Source organism: Kryptolebias marmoratus, linkage group LG5 (genome assembly GCF_001649575.2).
Source record: "Kryptolebias marmoratus isolate JLee-2015 linkage group LG5, ASM164957v2, whole genome shotgun sequence".
Taxonomy (NCBI): Eukaryota; Metazoa; Chordata; class Actinopteri; order Cyprinodontiformes; family Rivulidae; genus Kryptolebias; species Kryptolebias marmoratus.
In genome coordinates, this window is record NC_051434.1 from 7044134 (window position 1) to 7058979 (window position 14846).

Here is a 14846-nt window from a genome sequence, read left to right on the forward strand (position 1 = left end):
CCCATCTCTGCTGCTGCTGCCGCCGCTCCTGGTTTTTCCTCCCTCCTCGCTTCGTCTCCATCCGCCTCCTCGTCGGGAACGTGAATCTTAACGCTTGTGAATTTTCAACCCCCGAGAGAGAGACAAAAAAAATTAATTAAAAAAAATATTAAAAAAACAGGTGGAAACTGGTGGACTCACGACCAAAAATAAAGACAATAACAGTTTTTTTTTAAAGAGCTGCAACAAAGCAGAGATGGGTTCTGTTACCTCTCAGAGAATATGCTGAGGATGGCTCTCAACTACTACCACGCCAGATTTTAGCTCTTTAACTAAAACTGAGTTATTGCCATTGTTACCTAGAATAAGCTTTAATAAATTGTGGCGGCCATCTTAAATTTGGGCTGACTCCAAAAGCGAATCAGCTGTAGATTTAAATCCAGTGGGACGATGCTCAGCTACTAGAACACTATCACTGATCAAATATGTTGGTAAAATTAGCTGATGTATAGCCATTTTTGTGTTTTCTAACAGTTGGCTGTGGCGGCCATCTTGAATTAGGTTGACTCCGTAGTAGTTCATCCCAGAGTTGTGATGAAAATCTGCTCAGTGGTTCATGAGATATTTTGCTAACGATACACACAGACAAAGACAAAAAGCATTACCGCTCAGCCTTCGCCTTCAGGTGGCGGGCGATGACAAACGCAGCCTGTTAATGTTTACGCTCACACACACACACACACACACACGGGGGCAGGCAGCAACACAAAGCAGACGCAAACTCAACCTTCTCCTGCCGGCCGCTGAATCGATCAAACACAAAGAGAAGGACAGCACAACGCTGCTACAGTTCAATAATATTTAATCAATGACCGAGAAGTCCGTGTCAGAGCTGCTTCCCGGCGGCGTCTCCGGCCCTACAGGGTTCGGTGCCCTGTCCAGGTTTTTTTGCTTTTCATTACTTTAAAGCAGCTGACAGCTCGTGACACTCGCCCGTTTTGTCAGACAACCAGCAGAAATCCCTCAAAGCGGAGGAACCGAATATCAAAGCTTACATTTCTAACAATTGTTTTTCATCTTCGGACTGTTAAATATTCATGTCAAATGTTGTTTGACTCGAGTCAGTGGAGCACGAAAGGAAAAGGAACTACTTTTTTTCTTTTTATTATTAAATTGGATCACAACTTACACACTCCAAACGGATAGTTCAGCTCGTTCAAAGTGGAGTTATAAACAATTAACATCTTACCTGTTGCAGATAGCTTTTTGAACAGCCTCAGATCAGAGTGGTGTGACTTTTATTAGTTCATAGTTAAACAGAGGACTCAAGGATTGACAGCTGGAATAATTAATATAAGCGTATTGGAAGAAATAAATAAATAAATATAAAGTTTAATAATGACTGGATTGGTGAGCTAATGGCTAGTCCAAGTGGTGCCAAGACCAAAATGGATTGCTGCTGTCTTAAAACAACTCCAATCCTAAATATTTTATAAGGTTGATGCAAATGCTATTTATTAAACTTTTGCATTGCAGTCAGTTTCCTGTTACCTGAAAGCAGTGGTCTCCAATCCTGGTCCTCGAGGGCCTCACCCTGCAGGTTTTACTTGTTTCTCTGCTCCAACACACCTGATTTGAATCAATGGCTGATTAACAGGCTTCTGCAGAACATGAAGAGGTGATTTAACCACTGAATCAGGTGTGTTGGAGCAGAGAAACAAGGAAAACCTGCAGGATGGTGGCCCTCGAGTACCAGGATTGGAGACCCCTGCATGGTATTGATGTGCATTTTTAGCAAAAATACATTTTTTTGATAATTATTACATTTTTCACTGAATATTCAAACACCCCTCCCCCAGTCCAAATTTAGGACGCACCTTAACGAGCACAGACGCCATGACTCAGGAGCGTTTTGCCTGAAAAATGACCGTGTCCACACGGTTGAACTTTCCTTTACTCACAACAAATCCTGCAGCTGAAAACTCCTTCAATGAATTTGAGGTTTTAGCTGCTGCTAATTCTTCCAGCCGGGGATCTTTATATTCCTTCATTTTTACCAGTCCAGTGGATCCACATGGAGGGGGTAAGCACATATTCTGACAGTTAAGCTGAGGTCACCCGTGACCATGCTTTCCTCTTAATAATCCTTTCAAAATAAACTACAAGGGCAGGAACAGACCCTCAGAGTTGTTTTTCTTTTTGCCAGAGGTGGGGTTGGGCAGTAGGTGTTGTGTCAAAAAAAGAAAAAGGAAAAGGAAAAGCACCATTGTTACAAAAAAAGATGCAATAGTTTGATTCATTATTTACATAAGATAGTGGCAGAAGCAGCTAGCTGTAGCACTTCTGATGCCACTTCCTGCATGGATATAATAGTATTTCGGATGGTGAAAAGGTTTATATTAAAAAAAATGTTCACATGAAGTGATTTTTAACATTGGAGCTGTTTAAAGACGTCTTGTTCCCAGTAATCCAAGATTAGCTGTCAGTTTGTCAATCTGAGTTCCTCCAAACTGACTCTGCTCAAAGAGCTACGAGCAACAAGTAAGATATTAATTGTTCACATATCTCCCCACTGCTTCTAAAGACCCGAGCTACCCCTTTAACTGGGCTTCTGTCTGTGTTTTCCTGTTTGTTAGAGCCTTTAAAGTTCAAACAGCCTAATGAGTTTCGTGACAATTCCCCCAACCCCCTTAAACACACCGATTCCCAGCAACAGATGTCTGTATTTGAGCTGATAAACACAGCGCTTCAGTGCACCTCCACCACTCTTCATTATCTCAAACTTTCATTCATTTCTTCCCCTCCTCCTTCATTTATCCATTTTCTCTCCGATTCACACCCTTTTACCACCTCTAGATCTAATCTGCATTCGTCATTACGGTCGCCCCAGAGTGACGTACAGAGGACGAGCCCTTTTTGTGTGTGTGTGTGTGTGTGTGTGTGTGTGTGTATGTTGTCAGCCCCGCCATCGTCCCTGCCGAGCACTGATACGCATGCATATGTAAATGAATCCACGCGTGAATGCACACTTAACTCCATGCAGATCCATCAAGCGGAGACACTCGCGCTAATTGCTATCATCATAATCATCCGTATCTCGCCGGCGTCGCCATATATATATATATTTCTCCTCTGACTGTCAGATAAGCAAAACGACATCTTGCAGGCCACATGTTCACATCATAACAGCAGATTTTAGCACGCCTGAAACACGACTTTTGTCTTGCGAAACGTAAATTGCCATTAATCTGGTTTAATCATAAAAACGAAGCATTCCTTGAAGGAAATCCAACCACCCTCCACCCTTTACGACCGTCCACCTCAGGACCTGCGCTCTGCCACTGATCTAATCCTAAAACCTTTTTAATCAGGCAGGCTTTTAATACCTTTTTGCATCGTTCTATTGATTGTTTTTAACTTTTGTATCTTGAAGCCCTTTCTGCGCCTCTCTATAAATAAATGTTAACTGATTGATTTATTGATTGGTTTACTCTAAGATCGACGGCGCTGTAACCGTTTTGGTCAAACCTGACAAATATGCGATACTGTAAGGGCTCAGGGAACGTGTTGAGGATGACTCTCGGCTACTACCACGCCAGCTTTAGCTCAGTATCTGCAAAACTGGCTAAATTACAGCCATTTTCGTGTTGATTAGCCGTGGGGGGCCATCTTGAATTGGGGTGACTAAAGGTTAATCAGTTATAGATGTACATCTAGGAGTTTCGTTGCAATTCGCCCGGTGGTTCAGGTGATATTTTGCTAACACTACAAACAGGCAAAAGCATTATGGCCTCTTGCCTTCCTGCTCACAGTCGGATGTTTGCAAATTCTGCTTTACAACTTCCCATCTCATATCCTGCGTGAAAAACTTTGGCTATATTTAGTTTTTTGGGCTTGACTATTGATAACCCCCCCCCCCGTCTGCACAGTCTGAGTCCCCATGTCTGAGTAAATGTCAGGATTAGTCAGATGTTCCTCTCAGAGGAAGCTCTTCCCCCTCACACGGGCGGCTTTAAACACAGAAGCCCAGCCTTCACCCTCTCACGCGTTCATGCCGCAGACCGCGAACGGAGGAACCTGAGGAGGAGAAGAGCGAATAATAACCCCCCCACACACCCCCCCGAAACTTCCTTCCTTTCCACCCGTAGGTTTGTGTCTCCGCTCTCCACGGAAACACGTGCGCACAAAAGCAAACACACACAAAGACACACACCCTTCATTAAACTGCATTAGTGTGAACACCTGCCCACCCTTCCCCCCGCTGCGCAGCCAAATACAAACGCACACACACACACACACACACACACACACACACACACACACACACACACTCCCAGTTTCTTCCTAATAAATGCAGATGCCCAATTTAAAACAAATATTGCCTCATTATTACACGTTGGCCTAAACAAACAACAAAAAAAAACCATGTTTGTATGTGTGAGCCCTGGCAAGAACAGAGCTGTTTCCTTTAGTTTCCTGAGGAAAAAACAGAGCAAATATATGTTTTTATGGTTTTTAAATTGAGTAAAATGACCCAGAAGTGTTTCCATTTGATCAGAGCTGGTTGGGTCCTCTTAAATGTTAAGAAAAAAGGAACCTTGAAGCTTCTTTTATCGCCTCTTCAAGCACCGAAAACTGGATTATTGTGTCTTCAAGAAAATTGGAGGAAACGCATTTCAAGGTGGCAAAAATAGTAGCTAAAAACTAAAAGCAGGAAAATGCTAAATGAAGCGCCAAGTCAGCAAAAAAGATAGCTAAGAGTAGCAGAATACTAGCTAAAAACTAAAAGTAACAAAATGCTAGCTACAAGTAGCAAAACATTAGCTAAAAGTCGCAAAATGTAGCTAAAAGAAGCAAAATGCAAGCTAAAACCTGGAAGTAGCAACAACTAGCTAAAAGAAACATTAGCCAAAGGTAGAAAAAGAGTAGCTAAAATAGAAAGGAAGACAGAAATAGATCACATAACAATGTTTTTGAAGAATGTGAAGAGATCTCACTGTATTTTATTTAGATTTTTCCTTTTTGTAAATAAAGTTAAATATCTTGAAAAGCATCCTGCAAGAGCTGAATAAAATAACACAAAGTGTGCAGGAGGAGTTGGACGGCAAAAAACGTACGGAAAAATAATGAAGAACAATAAAAAAAATACAGGAAACAGAAGTGTGATGCTGACTCAGCTTTCACGCAGCAACTACGTCCCACAAAAGGTTAAAACGACTCGTATAAAATCTTCCTAATCAGCATAAGGAATGCAATGCCTTTAATTTTGAAGTGATATTATACGGCAGGTCTTGTTTTAGTCGTATGATGTGTTTAATAAAGCCTCTTGTGATGAAACAGGACAAAATAAGAACCAGCTGAAGCACTTTTTGTTGAATACTTGGGAACAACCGCAGCTTCACATCGCAGCTCAGTAAAAATGTTACGGCGCTGACCTTTTGCCAAATTTCTCCTGACATTTTTTTTTTTCCTTAATCGCTTGATGTTTTCAAAACCGATACAAAAAAAAATTAGGAAAGGGCAAATAGGAGATAAGTTTTTGACTTTTTCAGGCAGACCCAGAGTCTTTGTGGCGAGATAAGTCATCCTGCTTTTTGGCCGCAGGCTCATTTTTGACAAACAGACACACAAAACTGTTACTGATCTTTTAATCTAACTCTTTACACGAAGGCAAACAAGCTTACGTCCCAAAGTGTCAGACTTTCCCTTTAATCTGGCATTTGGCGACCCGATTAATCACAAATTTTCCAGATCAATCTGTGCCATCAAGAAGCTGGTTTTCTCTGAACGACGTTCAAAACCCCAGAAAATGTGAAACGTGAAATAAAGGAACGAGGTGAATTTTGTCTCTTATTTTTTTTCAATTTGCAAATGTTAATGCAAAGGTTAATGGGTTGTAAAAATAGGGGCTGATCCATTTTCGGTCGTGTTAATTATGCAAATACGCTTCGGCTCCGGGTTTGGTGAAATACCTGCTCCGGCTCTGATTTAACGCGGCGTAACGTGGATGCTGTTGTCTCCACGAGCCTCGTGTTTGCTGACCGGGGGCCACGCGAACGACCCGAGACAGAATAACAAGAAGGAACAAGATGTCCAGGTGGAGCAGAGTGGATTAGAGCTCGGGAAGAAAATCTCCTTTCCCCTCAAATCTCCATTTCCCGCACTCAAAGTGAATTTGCTTTTTTTCCCTCCCTCCTCCTCTCTCACTTCAGCTTTGACGCTCCTCTTCCTCTTCTCACTTAGAGACAGCCTCTCTCACCTGAAATTAAACACAAGACCAGGTGCCACTCTGATACATCCATCTGCACCCCCCTCCTCCTCCTCCTCCTCCTCCGCCTCCTCTTCCTCGCCTGACTTCTATCTCTTTCTCTCTCCGTCTTTCGTCTTTCCCATTGTTGGCTGAGACAAAAGAGCTGTAAGAGCGACTCTTTCTACCCAGAATTGAGAAAAGCTTGAAAAAAAAAAAAGCAGCGCTGAATGTTAATGATATCTTTCAGCTTTTTTTTATTTTTTTTTATTTTTTCTGCTTTCAGGTGTGCTTTCATTTAGGCTCGCTCCTCTCGGTCCCATAATTGCTATCATGTTATTCCTTTTGTATCGCCCTGGCCATGAGATGCCAAAGTTAATTATTCTCTGGCAGCGCAGGTGCAATTACATGACAATTACACCACAGCTGGTGGCAGGGGTGGGAAGCAGATCTTGTCCGTGTGGGCGTGTGTGGAGCTAATAAGACGCTTTTCGTTCTTTTTTGCCTTCTTTGGCGAGGAGGNGGCTTGTTCCACAGGGCTTATGGAGGTGAGAGGTGGTGAGGAGGAGGCGCTGGGGGGGGGTTAGGATGGACACCCGGCCCTGCTATGAGAGGTCAGAAGGGTCACACTACTGTCACGCTAACAATGAGGTTTTTTTTTTACAGCCGTCCTAATTGCAGGCTGTCTCTGCCTCCCCCCATCGCCTCCGCCCGGCCCTTCAACACAACGTTTCTGTCTTAAAGGGCTAGTTTGGCTCTTTTAAAGCGGTTTAAAAGGTTTTTGACCCGTTTAACGTCCTCAGAGACGTTCGGAGAGCGCCACCTTGAAACATCGATCTCTAAAAAACCTCAGAGCGGTTTCACAAACCTTTGGAAAAACACGATTATTTACTCTGAGTTCTTTACAAACACGTTTAAAGGGCCCTGAAGTGACGCAAACAACCCGCCGTCTCCCACGCCGATGTAAATGACTCTCAGCTACAAATGCATGAAAATTTAGTTCAATGTTTGTAAATTATAGCCATTATTCTGTTTGTTGAGGTCAGTTAGCTCTGGCAGCCATTTTAGGGTTGCCTCCTAATTTTAATCAGTTCATCTGATGATTACTTTCTGCAAGTTTTACTAAAATTATTTACATTTTGGTAACATACACATGAGCACACACAGCGGTATGCAGCTAGCAGCAGCAGCTAGCTGTAGTGCTTCCTGTTTAGCCTGGGGAACAACCCTGATGGTTTATAAAATCGTATTTGTTTGAATTTTCTCTGAATTTTTTTTTCTTTACTTATTTCCACACTTTGAAAAAGATTGAGAAATCCTTTTAAAACTTAAATAACAAAAAAAGATAAAATATTTGTGAGTTCAAGCTTCACAGAATGCGATAACGCTTCTCCAATCTGCTTCGGTGAAAGCTTTTAAGGACAGTTTTACTGCTGTGTCTAAAAATAAACAGAAACTAAAAACTTTCATTGTGAAAAGTGCAGCATTTCTTAGTTTGTGCTGCTAAAACATGACATTTAAACGACTGTTTGCTACGACAGAAGACAAAGAAAAGCAGCGATTTTTCCATTTTTCAGCTAAAAACCTTAAATATTGTCCATAGCTCCTGAAATACATTCAGTGACGTTCATGTACTTTAATTATTTTTAGCATTAAACTGTTCAGGCAACCAAAACAGAACAAAAATAATTTACATATAATCTTGATTTTCAATTTTTTGGTTTCAGCTACATTTCGTTATTTCCACAAAAGAAAAAAAAGATAAAAAGAAAAAAAGGACCCAATCCTGAAAAATAAGTCTTAGTTTTGGCCCCGCTTTGCACATTTTCCCTTTTCTCTCTTCTACCAAAACCCACCGTCATGCCTTCAGCTTACATTCAGGAGTTGGAAACAAAAAAAAAAGAAGTGAACGACGTGGATTTGAACAAAAATAACCAAAAGGGAAACGGGGGGTAACGCCTTGTTAGGAAAAGAGGAAGCAGCAGCAGCAACTCTGGGAGCGCACTCTGTCTCAGTAATTCCTTGCCTTGTCGCTTTGTCTCTCATATAGACGGTTATTATAGAGACGTGGCTGTCATGTCATATTTAGCTCTGGAAATGTCATTTGGCAGCACACCTGCTGCCTGGCTGAGCTAATAAAGCTAGGTTTAACTTTGATTAGAATTCGGAGGGAGAGGCGGGAGGAGGGCAGAGAAGGAGAGAAACATCGACGAGATAAAGAGCTGGAAAAGTCACTCCGGCGGCGAGCCCGGCAGACGTCTCCCTCGACCCGTGACATGTAAGCAAGATGACTCGTGCCTGAACTGGATGGATGTGTCTGGATGCATCACATATGAAGCATAAGAGGCGGGGCCAGCCTCTGACCTTTACTGGAGCGCATCGGCTACAGGCTGGAGCGGAGCCCGCGTGTCACGCTGGCGCCCGCGTGCGCCCGCGCCGTGCGCTCGGATGGTTATTCCTGCTCTCTGGACTCGACAAGACAATGACACACTTACCCCCGGTAGGGTCTTCTGCTCGTGCAGTGCATTCTGGGCTTTGAGGGCGGACTCACGTGCACAATATGTGAGGAAGGCGCATCCTGGAGAGACATAAAGGGGAGCATCGTGTTAAAGGCATGAAGAGTTAGAAACGCACCGATTATAGCTTCCCGAGCCGATTACGATTTCCAATTTTTGTAAAGCCGTCAACAACAATTTTTTGTCCCATTTCAATTTCTAATTAAGGGCACAAAAATATACTTTTCCACATTTTTTAAGTGTCAAAAATGTCACTGGGTGTTCATAATAAAACCTTTACAGTCGAGATAGACACATTAGACCAATTTTAATCAGCTGATTTTCGCCACTTTTTAAAAAATCAGCAATCAGCCGCGCTCGTTGATGCTTAATGACCGAGCAGGAAAATAAAGATGCAGCAGCAGCTGCTACAACCAGATGACTGTAGCCCACAGTTTAGTTTTTTTTTTAAGCGAGAATGCTCGTCTTTGTGTTAGTTTTAGGCGTACAGGTTCTTCTAACGGTTGTTGAATATACGGTTCTCTGACTTCAGCAGTTGTTGATTTATTTTGTTAAATAAAAACATACATCTTGGCCAAAAAAATCAAAAAAGTAATGGCTATTGGTTGTCACGAATGCTAAAAATCGACATCAGCCATAAAAAAGTCACATCAGTCGGCGTTCATGTTACAATCAAAAACAAAAACAGTAAAACTTTGACAGGTTTCAGGGTCTTCCTTCTTTAATTTTGGAAATCTATCAATAAAATACTCAAGATTACACTGCAGACTGGCTTGATTTTATAAATCTGCTTCTTATTATTGAACCTTTTTGGCTATTTTGCATCGAACAAAACAAAAAGAGAATTAAAACATGTCGCCGTTTTATTAGCGGCTGGTAGTTTAAATAAAAACACTCATCAGTAAGTCAGTAAGCAGTAAAGTCAGAAACAAGTTATGACGTTCTGCCACGAAGGGCGGGCGATCATGTAAAACGGTGTGTCTGTTAGCAAAACATCTCATGAACAACTTGACGACTTTTAATAAAACTCTCAGGAAGTAATCCCTGAATCTACAGCTGATTGCCTTTTGGAGACTCAAGATTCAAGATGGCCGCCACAGCTAATCAGCCTTGGCACATATTTTTACAGATGTTGAGCAGAAATTTGGTGTGGTAGTAGCTAAGAGTCATACCAAACGCATTCTGTGAGTGTTACCAAATTCTGCAAGCTCTTAGTTAAAATATTTGGCACGGATGGTGGCGGGCGACATGCATTTTCCTCGAATTTAGCAGCTTTTTACACCTGTTGTGATTTTTCTTAACTTCCTTTACAGAAACGTAGCTCAAAAAAATAAATAAATCAGATTATATTAGTGCCAGATCATCAGTCGAGGCTGAAAATCGTCTGATTCCGGTCACAATCGGTGCTTTCCTGTCCAGAAACGTGTCCTTTTTTCTCCCCCTAAATACAAAAAACCCAAATAAAAAACAACAAACATATCCCTCTTTGCCTCAGCCCGCTCAGGTGAGGCGTATCGTATTTCCTCACTCCTCATATTTGGAGCAACAGGACGACTCCGACTAAATGTATGCAGGCCCACAGAAGAGAGAGAAGAAGCCTTCATTAACCTTTAAGGCTCCCTCTCATCATGAATATGGAGATGTATGCAGAATAGGTGTTATAGGTGTTAGGAGGCTGACACCACCTGGCCCGTACGTCTCCACGTTTAGGAGCCTTTTGTTTTTTGTTTTTTTGTTCCCGCGCTCAGATTTGCATTAGAAATGACAGAAAGGATCAACGTTCGGCTGATGGCCTCAGTCCATCTGTCACAGGAGAGTTTTATTCTGAGAAATGAGAAGCAGGCGATGAAGCCGTGTGATGAAGAGGAGAAACTGCTGCTCTAAAACGGAACTAATCGGGACCAATAAAAACATTTTAATTAGGGGACATTTTTCTGTGGCTAAAGAGCTGAAATCCTCGTTAACCGAGTTTGAACAGCTAAAAGTATTTTAATAGTTGTTTCATTTGCGACAGCGTGAGAGCTGAGTGACTTTACTGATTGTTACATTTAGAAAACAAGCAGAAGAGCAGCAGAAAGCTAGAATTAGCAGAACTCCTGCTGAGAGCTGAAAAAGAAAAAACAGGAGCTAAAACCAGCAAACTGCTGCTAAAATTAGCAGAACGGTAACTGAAACCTCGAATTTGCAAAACAAAAGTAGCTAAAAGCAAAAATAAATCAAAACACTACCTAAAAGCAAACTGTTGCTAAGAGATAAAACGAGCAAAATAGTAGCTAAAAGCTAAAATGAGCCAAACCGTAAAACAGCACCTAAAAGCAAAAATGACCAAGGCAGTAGCTAAAAGTTAAAACCAGCAAACTATTTCTAAAAGCTAAAAATAATAAATCGGTAGGTAAAAGATTAAATTAGCAAAACTATCTATAAGCTAGATTTAGCAAAATAGTGGCTAAAAGCTAAAACCAGCAAACTGTTGCTAAAAGCTAAAACGAGCAGATGAGTAGCTAAAATAATAAATGAGCAAAACAGTAACTGAACCCTAGAATTAGCAAAAGAGTAGCTGATAGCTAAAATAATTTAAAGCAGTAGCTAAAATCTAAAACAAGCAAAATGTTGCTTAAAGATAAAATGAGCAAGATAGTAGCTAAAAGCTAAAATGAGCCAAACAAACAGTAAAACAGCAGCTAAAAGCAAAACTTACCAAAGCAGTAGCTAAAAGCTACAACCAGCAAACTGTTGCTAAAAGCTAAACTGAGCAAAACGCTAGCTAAAATATTAAGTTAGCAAAACAGAAGCTAAAACCAAAACTAATTTCAAACAGTGGCTAAAAGCTAAAACCAGCAAACTGTTGCTGAATGCTAAAAACAGCAAAATAGTAGCTAAAAAATTAAATTAGCAAAACAGTAACTAAAAGCTAAAATGAGCCAAGCAGTAACTGAAACCTAAAATTAGCAAAACAACAGCTAAAAGCTAAAACCAGCAAACTGTTGCTAAACGCTAAAATGATCAAAACAGTAGCTAAAATATAAAATGAGCTGAACTGGTGCCGAAAGCTACAATTAGCAAAATAGTAGAGAGAAGTCTCAGAGCTAAAAGCAGCTGAATGGTAGCCAAAAGTGGCAGAACAGTAGCTAAAAGCTAAACGTAGCATAAAGAGAGAATAGCAGATCCAGTCTGCTGAAACAGCTGAAGGCCTCTCGCTGCATTCCTACTTTTATTTGAAATAAAATTGAACATTTTGAAAAGTCTGAAAGTTCCAGAAACCGATCGAGCCGGCAGCGTGATCGTCAAAACGTCAGAAACCAGAAAGAGCTAAAGGTTAAACGCTGACTCAGCATTCTGACATTAAAGCACCTTGAGGAGGAACCTGTGAGCGCCGAGGCCACCCAAACTAAAACTCACTTTATGTGTTCAGCCACATTATTCTACGGTTTGTAATTTGCTGCAATAAATCGGAAATGGACTAAGGTTAATGTGCACTGGCCTTTGATGGGGTGTGGGGGGGGGGGGGTTGATGCCATTTCTCTCCTCCTCAGTCAGGAAAGCAAATTTAAATTTCCTGCTGATGAGAAAACAGGCTGCACACATCTTTTGTTCAGTCAGTTGGGCAGAAAAAAAAATGTATTTGTTTTTCAGAGGCGAAGTGGATGTTTTTCCTCCCAGCGCGAGGCTCCTGAACAGCATCCACAAGTGATTTAAAGATTAAAAATTAAAAGAGCTGCGTCAGATATCCCCTTTAGATCGATAGGATATTAGGTGTTTTGTCTCACGTGGGTCTTTAAAGATGCTCAATGGAGGGTGGGGGGGCAACAGCTCGATGAGGGGTCGTTTAACACAAATCATTTTTACTGGAAATCCATTTACGGATGGAGATTATCCAGGCGGACCTCGTGACCGTGGCTTCTGTCAACATTTCAGCCCCCCCCCTCCCCCCCAGCGCCGCGCTCACCTTTGTGCATCCCCGTGTATTTGTCCTTTATCACCGTCAACTCGTAGATCTTGCCGAACTGCTCGAAGATGGGCTTCAGGTCCTTCTCCTCCAGGTTTCGGGGTATCTGCCCAATGAAGAGCTTGATTGCGTCAGGCTCCTTCATTGAGAAGTCTGAGGAGACAAATAACACACACACACACACATTCACACAAAGTGGAGGCGATCAGGAGCCTGCAGGCTTAGATTCACACCAAACAGGAGGTGCAAACAGGAGGCTGGGGATGGAGGTGCAGATGGGATGGACTGGGTGGCTAAAACAGTGGCTTCGCTGTAGATTTCTGCTCATGTTCCACTGGAAGTCGTTAGGATTTGACCAAAACGACCACGGTGGCACTCAAAACCACAACAAGATCCTGGTGAAGTTGTTGTGGAGGGGGCTCAGTTGCGTTGCAAGGTGTGAAAATAATTGCAAATTTTTTTTGTCGTGGATTTTGCCTTAAAGTGAAGTCAACAAGAAGTTAGAGCAAAAAAACATGAATTTATATAGAAAAATAAGGAGGAAAAAGATGAAAACTTTCACATTCCCTCTGTGAGGGGTAATTATGGCTCAACAGGGCTCTGATTAAAGCCAGGAGCTGTAAAAATCCGAGTTTTTTTGTTCATTTTTGTTGCCTAAAATCCCCGTTTTGCTGTGAATTTGGTGGTTTGAGCCCCAACATGACAATGTGTCAGTCATCACAGCTGGAGACCTGAGCTCTCTTTGTCAAGACGTCGTGACAACAACAATGGTCTGAGCCCCCATTTTACACACGTGAGTCAGATATATTAAAAAAACATTAAATGAAATTAAAAAAGAAAAAAAACAACACAAAGGTTTTTTTTTTATCATCCTACCTGTGGTGCTGGTCGTGGTAGAGACTCGGTGCGATCTGTGGCTTCCTGCCTTCTTCTTCCTCCCTGCTGTTGTTCAGTTCTTATCACAGCTCAGTTAGTTCATCTGTCTCTGAATCCTCTGACAAGTTAGGCCCCTAAAACAACACAACTAACATCCAGCGACGGTCCTTTATTCGGCATGAGCGTGTTTTCCACGGAGCTGCTCCTCGGTTTTTTTCCACTACTCCTTTCTCTGACAGATGCTCCGTGTTTTCTAAACGCAACAAATATATGTGTGCATCTGTAAAATAAAATAAAATTAATGAAATCTCCTCCTGGCTTGGCTAAGCAGACTGAGAGTCTTGTGACAGATGAATATTTCCTTCAGCGGACCGTGGGGAATTGGCAGTCTGTCCTCTCCTCTCCCTGTGTGTGTGTGTGTGTGAGTGTGTGTGTGTGTGTGTGTGTGTGAGTGTGTGTGTGTGTGTGCGAGTGTGTGTGTGTGTGTACTCCTTTGACGTCGTAAGCCGGTGTCTCCCCCCCTGTCCATCTCCAGCTCCATCCCTCCCCCGAGCTGTTTGAGCCGTGATGTCTGCCGCCAGGGAGCGTCGCTAAATTACCAGGCCGGCGAAGAAAAGAAAAAAAATATATTCTGCACGTCTGAATTCAACTAACATCCCATACAGTTTTTTTTATTGTATTTTGACAAAGAGGACATATATGGATGCAGTTAGAGAGGACATGGAGGTAGTTGGAGTGAGGACAGAGGACGCAGAGGACAGATGGAGGAGGATGACTCGCTGTGGCGACCCCTGAAAAGGGAACAGAAAAAAAAGAAGAAGAAGAGTATTTATACTACGGTATTTTTTGGCATTGTGAAAACCAGTTTGGATGGTTTTAACAGTTTTCAATGATTGGTGTTTATTTTTGAACAAACCGAGGCAGGGGTCGTGAGCCTTTGTGTTGTTAACGTTTAAAAAGCCAGCTTTGCGGCTGAATGACGTGAAGAATAGATGGCGTCTGGTCTGTGTGACCCGGCTGCGAGGTTAAACAACAAACAGCTTTATTATCGAGGGGAGGTCGATGGCGACGCACGGCAAACTTTAAATTCAGCTTCAGAAAGTGGTTTAGCACCAGGAGAATCGCCGACCTGAGTTCATTCGTCGTGTTTTGAAACGCGAGGAGGACGTCCGTCACGCATTCAATAATACTCTACTCCACGCCTGTCTTGGTTCCGCTATGCTCGCTCCATTTCTGAACGCTCACGTCTGGGATTGATAGACAGCATGAAGACGTACTGGTC

General features: G+C 42.1%; 1 protein-coding gene across 3 annotated transcripts in view; it reads right to left on the reverse strand.

Moving 5' to 3' along the window:
- The window catches only part of celf3a (cugbp, Elav-like family member 3a), a 31028-nt gene extending 16989 nt beyond the window's left edge, over positions 1-14039 (reverse strand). For 2 of the 3 annotated variants that reach the window (XM_017424759.3, XM_017424732.3), the window contains exons 1-3: positions 13565-14038; positions 12689-12841; positions 8722-8804 (exon numbers count right to left, since the gene is read on the reverse strand). In XM_017424759.3, coding sequence (XP_017280248.1) covers positions 8722-8804; positions 12689-12833 — 228 coding nt within the window. In that variant the 5' untranslated portion in view covers positions 12834-12841; positions 13565-14038. Of the gene's footprint in view, positions 1-8721; positions 8805-12688; positions 12842-13564 lie in introns of all 3 variants that reach the window. The other variant, XM_017424750.3, reaches the window with a different exon arrangement.
- Positions 14040-14846: the final 807 nt, after the last annotated feature.